We start from the raw sequence: 15265 nt of genomic DNA on the forward strand, positions 1-15265 counted from the left end.
GTGAGGCATGATATTGGCTCAGCTCTTAGTCCTTTGCTCAATTTTGCTCAGGATCTGAAACCCATAGTTTCTTTTTCAAATTACATTATAAACTAGCTCGATACCCATATTTTGCTCCGAAACTATGTGGTTGGGTTTAGTTCTTGGGGAGGAAAATAAGGGAAAAAAATTCTGCCTCTACCTACCAGCATCCATTGGGGTTCATCTGGCTAGCATCCTATCAGTGTGTGAGAGAGTTGAGGGCAGTTTGGAAGCTGAAACATTATTTACTGTGTGAGCAAGGAGACAGAAAGGAGCCTGGCCGTGGCTTAGCTCAACTGTTCTGTACTAAAGCTGCTTGGTGCTGTGAACCTGAACCTCCTCTCCTCTGCTTGTTCTTTGCATTTGGAATAGATCTCTTTTTGGGTGGGGAGTGGGAGTAGAGCTCTTTAGCATCAGAGTGTGTTAATAATAACATATGAAATACTAATGCTCTGATGGTCACTTGAAACATTCTTTCTTAGTGAACACCTAGAAGCCAAGAGGAACATATATGCCAAATTTCAAGTTTGTAGGCTTTACGGTTCTGGAGATTTTGTGAGTGGTATTTTGCTTTTATATAAATGGATATTATACACCCAGCCACCAGGCCACCCCCCCAAAGCCCCCCCCCCCCCCCCCCCCCCCCCCCCCCCCCCCCCCGGCCGGCCCCCCCCCCCCCCCCCGCCCCCCCCCCGCCCCCCCGCCCCCCCCCCACCCCCCCCCCCCCCCCCCCCCCCCCCCCCCCCCCCCCCCCCCCCGGGGGGGGGCCAGGGGCACCCCCCCCCCCCCCCCCCCCCCCCCCCCCCCCCCCCCCCCCCCCCCGCCCCCCCGCCGCCCGGCCCCCCCCCCCCCCCCCCCCCCGCAGCCCCGCAACCCCCCCCCCCCCCCCCCCCCCCCCGGCCGGGGGCCCCCCCCCCCCCCCCCCCCCCCCCCCCCGCCCCGCCCCCCCCCCCCCCCCCCCCCCCACCCCCCCCCACCCCCCCCCCCCCCCCCCACCCCCCCCCCCCCCCCCCCCCCCCCCCCCCCCCCCCCCGCGGGGGAGACCCCCCCACCCCCCCCCCCCACCACCCAACCCCCCACACCCCCCCCCCCGCCCCCCCCCCCCCCCCCCCCCCCCCCCCCCCCCCCCCCCCCCCCCCCCCACCCCCCCCCCCCCCCCCCCCCCCCCCCCCCCCCCCGGCCCCCCCCCCCCCCCCCCCCCCCCACCCCCCCCCCCCCCCCCCCCCCCCCCCCCCCCCCCCCCCCCCCCCCCCCCCCCCCCCCCCCCCCCCCCCCCCCCCCCCCCCCCCCCCCCCCCCCCCCCCCCCCCCCCCCCCCCCCCCCCCCCCCCCCCCCCCCCACCCCCCCCCCCCCCCCCCCCCCCCCCCCCCCCCCCCCCCCCCCCCCCCCCCCCCGGCCCCCCCCCCCCCCCCCCCCCCCCCCCCCCCCCCCCCCCCCCCCCCCCCCCCCCCACCCCCCCCCCCCCCCCCCCCCCCCCCCCCCCCCCCCCCCCCCCCCCCCCCCCCCCCCCCCCCCCCCCCCCCCCCCCCCCCCCCCCCCCCCCCCCCCCCCCCCCCCCCCCCCCCCCCCCACCCCCCCCCCCCCCCCCCCCCCCCCCCCCCCCCCCCCCCCCGCCCCCCCCCCCCCCCCCCCCCCCCCCCCCCCCCCGGCCCCCCCCCCCCCCCCCCCCCCCCCCCCCCCCCCCCCCCCCCCCCCCCCCCCCCCCCCCCCCCCCCCCCCCCCCCCCCCCCCCCCCCCCCCCCCCCCCCCCCCCCCCCCCCCCCCCCCCCCCCCCCCCCCCCCCCCCCCCCCCCCCCCCCCCCCCCCCCCCCCCCCCCCCCCCCCCCCCCCCCCCCCCCCCCCCCCCCCCCCCCCCCCCCCCCCCCCCCCCCCCCCCCCCCCCCCCCCCCCCCCCCCCCCCCCCCCCCCCCCCCCCCCCCCCCCCCCCCCCCGCCCCCCCCCCCCCCCCCCCCCCCCCCCCCCCCCCCCCCCCCCCCCCCCCCCCCCCCCCCCCCCCCCCCCCCCCCCCCCCCCCCCCCCCCCCCCCCCCCCCCCCCCCCCCCCCCCCCCCCCCCCCCCCCCCCCCCCCCCGCCTATTATATCTGGACTGAAAAATCTGGAATATTGTTTGATGACAGCAAAGAGATATAGAAAGCTTGGATATGATAGTCTTAAATATTCACAAAAGGCCTGACAGTTACCTTGACAATCAGACTGGACACAAATGAAGGTTTTAAGTTGGCCATGTTTTAAGCCAGGTGCAGCATGCACTCTAACAGGCTTTGGTTTGCATTCAGTTTTAGCACCTGAAAATAATGTGCAATTTGTCTAGATAAAATAAATTACGGTGAGACCCTGATGTAAGAAGATGGTGGCCATCCTGAATTGAAGGAAAAACTAAAAATTGTTTTAAACTCCTAATCAAATGTTCCTCCTCGTTAAACATATTGCCAAAGCACATCCACTGGTCTATTTGCTGTTATTTTAAACCATTTATGCATCTTATAACTTATTTTTTCCTGTGAAACATAACTAACTTGATTAATTTTCAGATTCCTGATCTTTATTGCAGCATATAATTTTGTAACATTCATAGATAACCATTCATATTCTCAGCTACCAACATACCATTACATGCTCACAAAAGTGCTCTGCATTTCCAGTCAATGTAGGTCTAACCTGACTACAAGCCTTTCTAATATATTTGTTTTATTAGTGACATAATAACAATTCAGGATAATTCTCATGTTCATTCATTTTGCAACATCTCAAATTCAGCATCTATCAAACTACATAAACTGAAGATGTGTCCTCACATTGCCTAATAAAATGTGCTTCAAATATTTATTCTTCAAGTTTATTTTATAGAAATGTCATTTATAGAAGCTTTATCAGCCCAATCAACATAGAGGGCATTATACAGCCTACTATTAAGGAGACCAGTCCCACTTTAGCCTGCAATATATATTATGAGATATATAGAATAGAATAGAATTCTTTATTGGCCAAGTGTGATTGGACACACAAGGAATTTGTCTGGGTGCAAATGCTCTCAGTGTACATAAAAGAAAAGATACATTCGTCAAGAATCATAAGGTACAACACTTAATAATAGTCATCAAGCGATCAAATCATACTAGGAAACAGTCAATAAAAATCGTTAGGATACAAGCAACAAAGTTACAGTCATACAGTCATAAGTGGGAGGAGATGGGTGAAAGGAAGGATGGGACGATTAATAGTAATAGTAATGCAGCCTTAGCAAATAGTTGGACAGTGTTGAGGGAATTATTTGTTTAGCAGAGTGATGGCATTCAGGAAAAAACTTCTTGTGTCTAGTTGTTCCGGTGTGCAGGGCTCTATAATGTTGTTTGGAGGGAAGGAGTTGAAACAGTTTATGTCCAGGATGTGAGGGGTCTAACTATTATATAGGATATGGATTACGGGAAGAGGTAAAGCTAAAATAATATATCTTCAGAAGGATAAGATGCAAATAGCAGATTAGCACTGAGTCAGGCTGAAAGGCAGGGTTTGCAGAAGTAATAAAGTACATGATTGGCTACTCTATGTCAATGACAATGTAATAAAATCCATGACATCCCTTCTCCACTCTGTACAATTTCTACCCCAGAACAGATCTCCAATTTGATCTCAATAAGCCAGGCCATATATTATAATTGCATTTGTTCTGACCTGCTTAACAGAGATGGTCAACTGATGGAATTAAACCAGGCATTCATCAGCTGGAACTACCCATCCCATAGATAAACCAGGATGATATTAAAAGTCAGACCATGAAAACAGAGTAACAGAATAGCAGTAGTTGTTACCTATAGCTCAGAGCTCAAGTCATTCAAGCATATTATTTATAAGCTACAATCCTTACTGAATATCAACATTATACTTTCTTTATTAATAAAAGTTTTATTTAAGTTTTCACAAAACATACAAATACAAATGAAATATTTTTTTGTGAGAACAGCGTGGCCCCAAGTTATCGCTTCTCCATACAGACATAAACTCAATACATATTTATCTTATACATCCTAATCCATATCTTACAACTATTTTCACAATTTTTTTCAATAGATTTTCCCTTTCTTTACTTCCTATAGCCTTATTTTAAATTAACTCATTCCTTTCTTAATTCAATTACATATCTTTTTCTAATTTTTAAAATTTTTCTAATCAATGTTTTTATACTTTCGTCTGTCCTGTTTACAATTTTATATTATCTTTTCTCATAAAACAAATTTTCCCCTGTAATTACTAGACTGGAGTGTAACACCTTTGTATCTTTTTTTCAAATCTTATTTAAAAATGTAACTTACATCCTTACAGTTATAACATTCATTTTCTAACCTCTATTTTATAACACATACGTATTTTCAATTGAATTCTGCTTGGTACATTCTCTTAAAATACACACTAAATTCTTAAAAGAAAAAAGTATATATGTATATATATCTGTGTATATATGTATAACAATAGTAAATGAAATAATTATTCTATTCAAGTACAGCTCTGCCATTAATATTAATAATAAACTTTTACATTTCTATTTATTTTAACATACATTACCTAGTAATATCAGTAGTCTTTCACTTTAATCATCTATATTTCATGTTTTATTTATTACTGTCTTTAAATAAAAAAACCAAACAATGGTTATTAACAGTAGTCAATAAAGTTATTATTATTATTCAAGTTCACCTTATCAACTGATAAAAATCTTCCATGTTTCTTTTCAGTTTTTTTTAAACATTCTTTTTAAATAATTGAGAGCCTTATTCTCTTTACAAACAAATATTCCACTACAATATTCCACAAACAAATATTCCATCAATAGAAATTTTTTCTATCACTTTAATCATCTAACAGTGCTATCCCATGCACCTTTGCAGAATCCTCTCCTTAAGTTAAATTTTAACCATTGTCTCTGTGTCTTTTAAATAGGTTTATACCTTTAAATCTTGTACGTTTTTCCTGTACCTCTATATCTTGTTTCTGTATTTTGTAGCTTCTTTTCCTTTCCCTCTTCCCTTTCTTCTCCCTCCCCTTTTTATTCCCTTTTCTATCTGATTCTCCCTTCTGTGATCCTCCCTTTTGCTTCTTCCTGGTATTATGATTACTTTTCAAATTACTCTTTTTTTTGGTTGTTGCTTCAGTACTTAAGTTTTTAACTCCCTTTCCCCCCTTTCCCCTTTTTACCCCACTTAAGATTGCTTGGTCATTGAAGATGGTTCTTCGTTGTTCCGCCCTTCTTGTTCTGCCAGCATTTCTTGTTGTTTTTCTTTTAAAAAAAAAAACAAATTTTATTGATTTTCAAAGACAATACACAAACAAACAAAACATAAAACATAAATCTTGTTGTTTTTCATAGTTCAAGATCTCCATTTCTAAAAATTGAAATACGAAGCCAAAAGATCGTCTTCCGTCTTGTGCTTCTTCTTTTTGTTCTTTGTCTCATTTTTAACTCTTCAAGGAGTGATGCCATTTAAAAAAAATTTAAACAACCCCCAGTTGTTTTTATTTTATTTCATTAGGATCCTCCATCCAAAGTTCCAGGAATCATCCAATAATCCAAAACTGTTTCTTGTTTATTTTCTTGCTTTCTCTTTCCAGGAGCTTTGTTCTCTTGTAACAAAGTTTCAGCTACAATGTATCTTTTGCAAGCCTTGTTAAAATTCCACTATCAATTTTTTTAAGTTCCAGGTGGTCTCCTCCATTTTCCTGATTCCACCCTTTTTCCCTCTGCTGCTTTTTTTCTTCTGACCACCGCTGCAACCGCCTTTGGGAAAGGGAGTAATGGCCAGCTGGGGAGGAGAGATGCAGCTCTCCTCAATCCCGCTGACAGCTCCCCCTTCTTTACCATCTCTACAGGGTGGCTTCAGCCCCGAATCTGGGCGGCTCGGGGAGCTCCAGTGGCAAGCATGGATCAAAACTGAGGACGATCGCGATTTCAGTCCATTGCCGAAGAAGCCCAAACCGGAAGTCAACATTTCTTAGGCACTTGATAGACCTGTACTTGCCTACCATCAACCATTTAGTTTGAAGGAAATTCTCACAAATAACAAGCAACAACAAAACAGTGATGCTAACATTGGAACCACCCCCTAAAACAAACCCAATTACACCAACACAAACATCAACAATTTCACACAACAGTGAGGTATCTTCATACGTTCTTCCTCTAATGTTATATATGCCATCATCTGCCAACAATTTTCTCTGAATTCTGTGTAGGACAAACATGTCAGAGTTTATGCAAAATGCTTAAGAGATATAAGTTTGATAACGGGCTCAAATAAGAACAAAGTAATGTCAGAGTATAAAATTTCCATGAGACCCCAACACATACTTTGGAACAAAGAAACTCATATTTTAGTTTAGACTACTTCATATGATCTCAACACAAATGGGTTTTTAACATACCATACTGGTTAATTTATAAGGTAATTGCAATCTTTGTCACATGTATCCTGTATCTGCATAAAAACCCTGTTTTCCCTTCCCAACTATGAAATTTTACATCTTTAAAAAAATTATTAATCTGAAAAGCTGCTACCAGACCCGCTTCTGATTTTTCATCTCCCTCTTTCCTTTTTCCTTTTGGAAGAAAGAAGCAATAATACTAAGACTTGGCAAACCCAGTCATCAAATCTCTAAATCACTTTTCAATCATTTCAAAGGAGGCACCCATTTATATTATTTAATTTGTAAAACCATTGAAAGGAGTTGACCAAATCTTGAACTGAAACATCCATTTGTTTAGCTCTGGTTCATTCCTATTTTGACTCAGGTTTCTGCTCTGCCTAAGGGATAAAAGAAGATAGCTGAATCAGTGATGATGAACAAAATGCAGAATAAATGAACAGTTAAGGTTTGAGTTGCATCTGGCAAGAATGTTAATCTCCTTTTCTGTATTTGATTTTTTATTGAATATATTTTTTCTAGAGTATTAAACTTGTGATTTTTATACCTGCAGTATGAAATATTGTTTTATTATCTCAATACTGTCTTACTGCATATGAGGGCTTAATTTATAAGAAATAATTTATCCTAATTCATCCCTTAATTAAGCAGAACAATCTCCATAATTTTTGTGTTTCAGGGAAATGAGCAGGAATGTTGATAAGACAGTCTCATTAAATTCAATGTAAGCTTCTGGAATGCATCAGTGAGATTGTAATCTGTAACCAGTGAAACTGCTGGAATCCCATGTTTGGGCATTTTTGGTATTACTTTCTGGGTCAAATTGTATAGGAGAATCCCTTCTCCTACACAATTTGACCCATTTGGTAATGGCAGAACCTGGAGGTGGAGTGAAAAGGGGAGTCAGCCTAGAATCCCTACATAGCCACAAGAGAAGTAGTACCATTGACCCTTATCTAACTAAGTAGATGCTGTTAATTGAGAAAGTTGTTTCTCTTGCCATGCTGTTCTCTTCCTTCATTTGGGAAATAATGGACAAACACCAATGACATTAATCAAAACATTTTTAATATGCCATATAAATACAGAGATGTACACGTGTATAAAGTGAATATTTGTTTCTTTTGGACAGGAAAGACAAGACAAGGTTTAAACTATTTTCAGGAAATATGTGACAGCTTCCCAGCATCACCTGTGCTGAATTATTCTTCCTCCAAGCCTGCAGCCAAGAGGGCTACCAGACACAGATGTTTATTAATATACTATACATTCCTTGCTCTTAATTCCCTTCCCACCATATGCCTACAGTTGGGATTCTTGCAAATCAGTCTCTTAAAGAGTATGAATTCAGCAGCAACCCCAGTAACAGGAAAAGGAACCTAATACATTGTGTAATTTGGACAGATTAAATCAAAAAAGAATAACAGACACTTATTAACTAGGATCAATATGAAGAGGTAGACAAGCTTTCCCCAATCATGGGGCCTTCCAGGAATGTAGGACTATCAGTGCCACCATCTTTTCAACAAGAGGACTGGATATGCTAGCTGGGGATGATGGAGATTGTAGTCCAGCACATCTGAATAGTATCAGACTGGCAGAAATAAGGAGATTGTTACTTGTTTTTATGACTATCTCACTCCAACCAGTAAGGCAGAAAAATACTGAATGTCAACTGATTTTTCCCCCATTAAAATTTCAAAATAGCTGGAAGTAGGTAAAACATTTATTTATTTTTATTCATTTAGTTTATATTTTAACTAAGGAAGGCTTTGAATGTGCAAAGATGAATGAGTTTAAATGCAACTCATTTAGAAAACCAACTCACTAACATGAATACATTTGGTGACTAGTAAAAAAGCTTTTAAAAAATTAGTGCAAAATGAATGCTTGTTTTGAGTAATTGGCATGTGAATATGTGGCATTATGTGCTTATTCTCACTAAGGCAAGATTCCCAACAATTCTGACACATAAAAGTGGTCAATACTTACCGGGCATAAATGTGAGTCTGGCATGAGCATGTTTCATACTTGATTCAGAATTCTCATCCAAGTTCTATTGAAGCATACTATTACTTCTGTTCATCAGATTTTAAATACTATCTTCTTTCATTTCTTTGCAAACTCTTTTAAAGGGTAATCCATGTCATTACTTGTCAAAAGTATACTTGTTTGAAATAAAATTCCTGAGGTGGGAACCATATTGTTGAAAAACATTTTGTGTTAAATAAGGGCCATTAAAATTCATGCCAATTTTAGAGTTATACATTGTATGAAGGCAAAGCGTGCCATGTTATGACTTAGTACAATGTGTCATCTCAGACACTATAGTTTATAAAATATGGTTTATAACTAAGAAATGAAAAAAAGCTACTATAGTTTAAGAAAAGCATGCCCTAAATAGACCAATGCTTAACATATTTAAATCACTTCTTCATTACGTTAAATAATGTTTCTATATTCTATTTTTATATTTCTATAATTATGGATTAAATAAAAGCAGATTCCTTAAATTAACCAAACAGCATGAAAATTATCTTTATCTATCCTAGTTCTTAGTTCCTCCAATGCCAGTATCAGATGTCTGCCAGATCAACTGTCAGCCTCTGGATCTGTGATTATCTCCCCATATTTTCCACCATGTGATTCTACCATTTAAACTCTCAGGTTTGATCTAATATGCAACACAAGATAAATCTAATCTTCTGAAAAGTGGATAGCTGGTGGGTGAAAAATCTGCTTGACCACATGTATGCATTTATTTAATTATCCCACCTTTATTATTTTTACAAATAACCCAAGGTGGCAAACATATCACACACATCTTCCTCCTCCTATTTTCCCCACAACAACAATCCTGTGAGGTGGGTTATGCTGAGAGAGAGTTACTGGCCCAAAGTCACCAAGCTGGCTTTCATGGCTAAGGTGAGACTTGTACTCATGGTCTTCTACTTTCTAGCCTGGTATCTTAACCACTATGCCAAACTGGCTTTTACCTTTTTTCCCTACTGTATCAGCTCTGTTCACATGAATCTTCCCTAACTAAAGCCATGATTATTGGTGGATGACAGCTTATTTCACTGGTCTGGTTCTCCAGAAGAGTTGAGATTGGCAGGAACATTGCTATCCTGAGCAAATAGCAAGAGTGGCACAGATGTACAGGCAGGTTGTCTGCTGATTAAAGATCTTTTCAAATGTTGCTGGATCAGTAATGTTACCAGAGGATAACTTAGGTTTGCTAATCAGTAGACAGACTAGATTAACAGACTGGCTCATTTGTTATAGGAATGCTGGAAATGCTTTGAGGTAGTCCTCGACTTATGACCACAATTGAGTACAAAATTTATATTGCTAAGTGAGGCATTTGTTAAGTGAGTTTTGCCCCATTTTATAAAGTTTCTTGCCACAGTTGTTAAGTGAATCATTGCAGTTGTTAAGTTAGAAACACAGTTGTTAAGTGAATCTGGTTTCCCCATTGACTTTGCTTGTCAAGAGGGTTGCAAAAGTTGATCGCATGAACCAGGAACACGGCAACCATCATAAATATGAACCGATTGCTAAGTGTCTGAATTCTGATCATGTGATCATGAGGATGCTATATTGGTCGTAAGTGTGAAAAATGGTCATAAGTCACTTTTTAATGCCGTTGTAAGTTTGAACAGTCACTAAATGAACTGTTGTAAATCGAGGACTACCTGTATTCCTAATTTATGTTAAAACCTCAGTGCAAATCAAACCATATTTAGTTTTTTCCTAGGAACATTCTTTTGGTGCTTGTAAGAAGGAATTCTTTTTCCACAGGTTTTACCCTTAAGAACTTCTGCATTGCAAGCATATGAATTCAGTTGCAAAGGGTTTGGTTCCCTCTTCCCCGTATAGGTTTTGAATAATAATACCAATGGATTTTGATAATATAAAGTGTGAAATCAAACCTCAGTGCCCAAGAACTATATAACTTACATAAGGCAGCTGACAGTGAATCCAAACACTTCACGAACAGCTCATCAGTGCAAGGCCTGTTACTCAGGTACCAACTGTTACACATCAGGAATAATTTACTGCTCCTTTTTCTGGTCAAGCTGCAAATTCATAAGCTGCATTTTATTCTTTAGCTTTTAGTAGAGAGAACTCTTCCCTTCTTCTCCCAGCAATTGATAAGTTATTGTCAAAGGTTTGCACTTTCAACCTCTTTCACAGATGAATTATTACAAATACTACTACAATGAAATAATACAAATACTATCACAATTCTGATAAAGGACTATTTCAAAACTAGTAGATGGTAGTAGGTGGTATTTCTGAATGCTTGTGTTTTTTCCCCAGTAGGATAAAAGAAAACACATGATCTGAGAGCAGCTGCAGCTATTGGTATAAGTTAGTCCTTGCAGTGTTCAGGCCATCTGACTGGATGTCCCTGTACTATATTTCCAGGACCAAAGCAATGTATGAAGTGGCATACCTGAGAGAAGTGGGGTTTTGTTTTAATACAACATGCAAGAATTTATCAACCCTCAATTAGGGTAGTATGAAAAGTGAATCTTCAATCTGAGGGAGATGAAGAGAATGGTATCATGCTGTTGTTTTGGCATCTGTTGGTGCCGGAGCAAATGGTCCAGAAAGCTCTCATATAAACTAGGTATTTCAGCAGAGCAGAGTAGGAAAGTACAACCCCTGATCTTGACAACCCCTGATGTTTCCATCGATGTGTCAAATGTCCTTCTGCATCTTAAATTATTTCCTTTCTCAGGCACTTTGGTTTATGATATATAATCCAGCCTACTAAGAGCAGAGTCATTACTAGAGCAGAGCAGATGACAATGAAGCTGATAAAACCTGTGTGAGACAAGAGGCGTGTGTAGGGCTGTTCTGCAGGGATCATGTTGGTAAGGTTTAGCATATAGCCCAGTGTCCATCCTGCGTCACTGTTTTCAATCTGAAATGAAGGAGACAAGAAGAATCACTCAACGATATATCAAACAACTCCAGGAAAAGTGGTTCAAACACTTCATTGTTTAAATTGATTTATTTATTATTTATATTCCACCTTTATTATTTGTATACACAACTCAAAGCATGAACATATCTAGTATTCCTTCCTCCTCCTATTTTTCCCAGAACAACAGCAACAGTAAGGTGAGTTAGGCTGTGAGTAATCGGCCTAAGGTCACCCAGTCAGCTTTCATGCCTAAAATGGGACTGGAACTCACAGCCTCCTGCTTTTGAGCCTGGAGCCTTAACCAGTAGAACAAACTGGCTCACATGCAACTTTCTCCAACAATTCAGTGGCTAGGTTTGCATAATAAGTTTAACCAAGTCAATCAAAGGTTTAGCAACTGAATTCACACTATTTTGCTAAATTCATTGGTTTTAAGCTTGGTTACTTTTTATGAAATTACATAAGGGCCAAGGTGGCCCTTTTAGTTAGCTTATGATTCTATAAATTATGAACAACCAGAAAATTTTCAGAAAATTCAACAGCCAAGATAAGCATGTTGTGTGAATCCATTCAAAGAGTTATCCCTGGCCTTCAAAGTTCTTAATACTTTGTGCTCATGATATTGCACTTAACCTCCTTCCATATTGATCTACCTGCTTCATAAAATACTAGAAACCGTCCTCTGTATCACACCTGAGTGAGACATGGTAAGGGATAATAAGGCTTTTCAATTGCTGTACCAACACTGTAGATTACCTTGTCCTATGAAATGTAAATAGTCTTATCTCTGGATGTCTTTTGCAGATTTATGAATACATTTTTATTGTAGCTTGCACTTGTCTTTGGTTCCTTCCATATATTCTTAGTGTAAAAGATTTTTAACCAAATGATTAATTTTAGACTGTAAAGTTTTTGTGAGCTTCTAAAATAAATCTCCACCACCACTCCTTAATTTCCACCACTGAATGTTAAAGATACCTTCTCTAGGAAGTGGATATTCTGCCATTTTTCCTTAGTGAAGTTATATCTCTGACCGAGCAGGGAGATAATATATGTACTTGAGAAACAGTATTCGCTCAAGTATTTCTCTTTTATCTCAGGAAATTCGACTTTCACCTAGACAGAGAAAAAAGAAACAAGTTTATTTCTTTGACTTTCCTCCTCTTTTATAAAGACTGAGGCACTTTGTCTTCCACATAAATATTAATCCTTGGAGCTATCACAATTCATCTGTCTGTTTTCAAATGAACAACCTTTTCACATGCCATGAGGACTCTAGGTTTGTAGGATAAATGGATTTTAGAGATTTCCCTTCCCCTGCTTTGATTACTGAGTTGGAAAATCAAGCGGAACTAATCTCATACAATTAGCACTAATTGGAGGCCACTCGCTCAGAGATGGCATTCAGTAGGTTCTGACCAGTTCTGGAGAACCAGTAGCGGACATTTTGAGTAGTTCGGAGAACCAGCAAATACCACCTCTGACTGGAGATTTTACAGTATCCTTCCCCTGTCATGCCCACCAAGCCACGCCTACAGAACCGGTAGTAAAAATATTTGAATCCCACCACTGCACTCGCAGATCTATGAGTCAAGATCCATGATCTTTTTGTTTGAAAAAATGACATACCTCATTCCAGGATTTGGAACAAAAGTTCTTCACTGTTTCTATCACTTGGTCCATAGGTTTTTCGGTCACATTTAGAAAATTCATTACATAGTAGAAAGCAGAAAATGCCTAAAGATCAAGTAATATGAAATTATTCAGGAAAGAAAAAAAATAATTTTTTCATAGTTGCATCTTTGTAAGCCACTCAGTCATAATAAATTGAGGTGCCTTACAAATGTTATAAATAAATGGAAATAAAATATTGCTATCAGCAATATTTAGCATAAAGGAGATGTTTTCTGAACAAATATCTGTTCAAATTATTCATCTAGTTCACAACTGTCTGTACTCAATGATTAGTTGGAAACTGCACACTAATGTGAACTGGGTGAAGAAAACACAATTGCTACATTTATATAATATGTTATATGCAAAGAAATAAACCATGTTATGATAGGTAAGGACCTGGTATACATAATAAATAAGATGCTAGACCACGAACTATCCAACTTTATTTTAGCCAATCATTCTGATTTACTTCAGTTTCCAGGGACTTGAGCCACATCACTGCTGTCTTTTTATTAGAGATGACAGATAGTGAATGTGAGACTTTCCACCTGCAAAGTGGCAGCGACTCTACCGCTAAGCTATGCTTCTTCTGTTCATGGCTGGGAGTTCCAATTCAATACTACATGTAAAAAAACCAACAACCCAGGAGTTTCTCCTATTGCTTTATGTGAACAAGTACACATAGCACTTTATTTGCAAACAGAAATCACTTGTTAACAATAAAAAATGGAGGCAGAGCAGCTACCTCATGAAAGAGAGCACAGTGATAGATCATCCGCCACTTCCAAAGCTCTGTTGGCTCATGCTATAACAGGACAGAAGCTGGCATCAAACAGGGACAAACAACAATACTTTTGTAATGATGCCATCACATAAATGCCATGATTTATGAACTCACATCAGCCTTTGTGATAGCGGTATGTAATCACATGTAATCAACATGGACCTGTGGTCATTTTTATATCCTCAATTTGTTACAGGTGCCATTTATGACAGCAATTTGATTAGACTGATTTGTCAGTGCTTCTATTTTTGCAGTTCAAACCTGGCTGAAGATTACTGCTGAAGATAATAGGGTTAACAATTTTAAAACAAGAAAGAGATCACAGAAATCTTTTAGTTCATTGCCAAGCTGTCAATGTGTTAAAAAGACTCACCCCAAATTCTCCAGACACCTCAGGCAAGAAAATGCCCTTGAATGAGCAGTTGGAGTAAAGACAGTCTTCAGTATTAAAGATTCTCTGGATGCTTTCTAAGCATTTTTCATAATTCCCATCACCTTGGATTTGGATCTGAGAATACGGTGCAGTGATGTTACGTGCTGTACAGGGATTTGTGGTCAGATCAAAGACATTAAATGTCCTCACATATCCTTGGTGGAAACATGGGTCCTGGAGTTTGTCAGTTGTTGAAGACTAAAAAAGTTTTAAAATTCATCAACAATCACATGAGCCCCAGAACATTCACTTATCACATTAAACCATATACCATAGCTTACATTCCACAGTGATTGGATTGGAAAAAAAATCTTATTAAGCCAAAACCAAATAAACCAAAGTATGCAAATGCACTATTATGCATAACTCCAGCCACAGTCCTGGCCTGTGGCACAGTGAGGCCTAGGTCAGAAAAGAAATGCTTGCCTTGAATCTACATTTATACCCTTGAATCCTTATATATTTTATATATGTATTTCATTTTTTTTAAAAATAACAAACATACACAAAGATGAAATGAAGGAAATACTTTAGGAAGAAAAATTATTACAATCCACTGTGTACATATTCTCACATTCAGTGTTTCAACAAATGTTTGTTTGTTTGTGTATTTACTTATCGAATTTGCTACCCGTGTCTCATTTTAGGCAACTCTGAGTGGATTACATTAAAAATTAAGAAAATGACCCTCAAGATTTAATACAATATTAAACTGAGATGAAGTCATAAACTCTTAATCTAAGAATAAGCATCTCAAAGTCAACATTTGTTTGTGCCTTTTACTTTAAATTCAAATTACTGTTGAGCTGAGCCAAATAGTAAAAGTAAAAAGGGACATAAAATATGTTCAATTAATTTTAGATGAGTCCTCTGAATCTTGATTCTGTAGGGAGTTTTCCCATACTCTCCATATGTAGTACATATCCAACTATTGACTGAGATGATGAAAATTGTAGATCAATATAGCTAAATGGCATCAGACAAGGAAAAGCTGCATTAG

At 41.5% G+C, this 15265-nt stretch overlaps 1 protein-coding gene across 12 annotated transcripts in view; it reads right to left on the reverse strand.

The window, feature by feature from the left end:
* Positions 1-7486: 7486 nt before the first annotated feature.
* The window catches only part of ENTPD1 (ectonucleoside triphosphate diphosphohydrolase 1), a 55823-nt gene continuing 48044 nt past the window's right edge, over positions 7487-15265 (reverse strand). For all 12 annotated transcript variants that reach the window (XM_087932960.1, XM_087932965.1, XM_087932962.1 and 9 more), the window contains 4 exons: positions 14206-14463; positions 13001-13108; positions 12350-12487; positions 7487-11368 (listed from right to left, as the gene is read on the reverse strand). In XM_087932960.1, the coding sequence (XP_087789086.1) occupies positions 11162-11368; positions 12350-12487; positions 13001-13108; positions 14206-14463 (711 nt within the window). In that variant the 3' untranslated portion in view covers positions 7487-11161. The remainder of the gene's footprint in view (positions 11369-12349; positions 12488-13000; positions 13109-14205; positions 14464-15265) is intronic.

This window comes from Pseudonaja textilis, chromosome 4 (genome assembly GCF_049901715.1).
Source record: "Pseudonaja textilis isolate UNSWEBS1 chromosome 4, rPseTex1.2, whole genome shotgun sequence".
In the NCBI taxonomy this organism is placed as follows: Eukaryota; Metazoa; Chordata; class Lepidosauria; order Squamata; family Elapidae; genus Pseudonaja; species Pseudonaja textilis.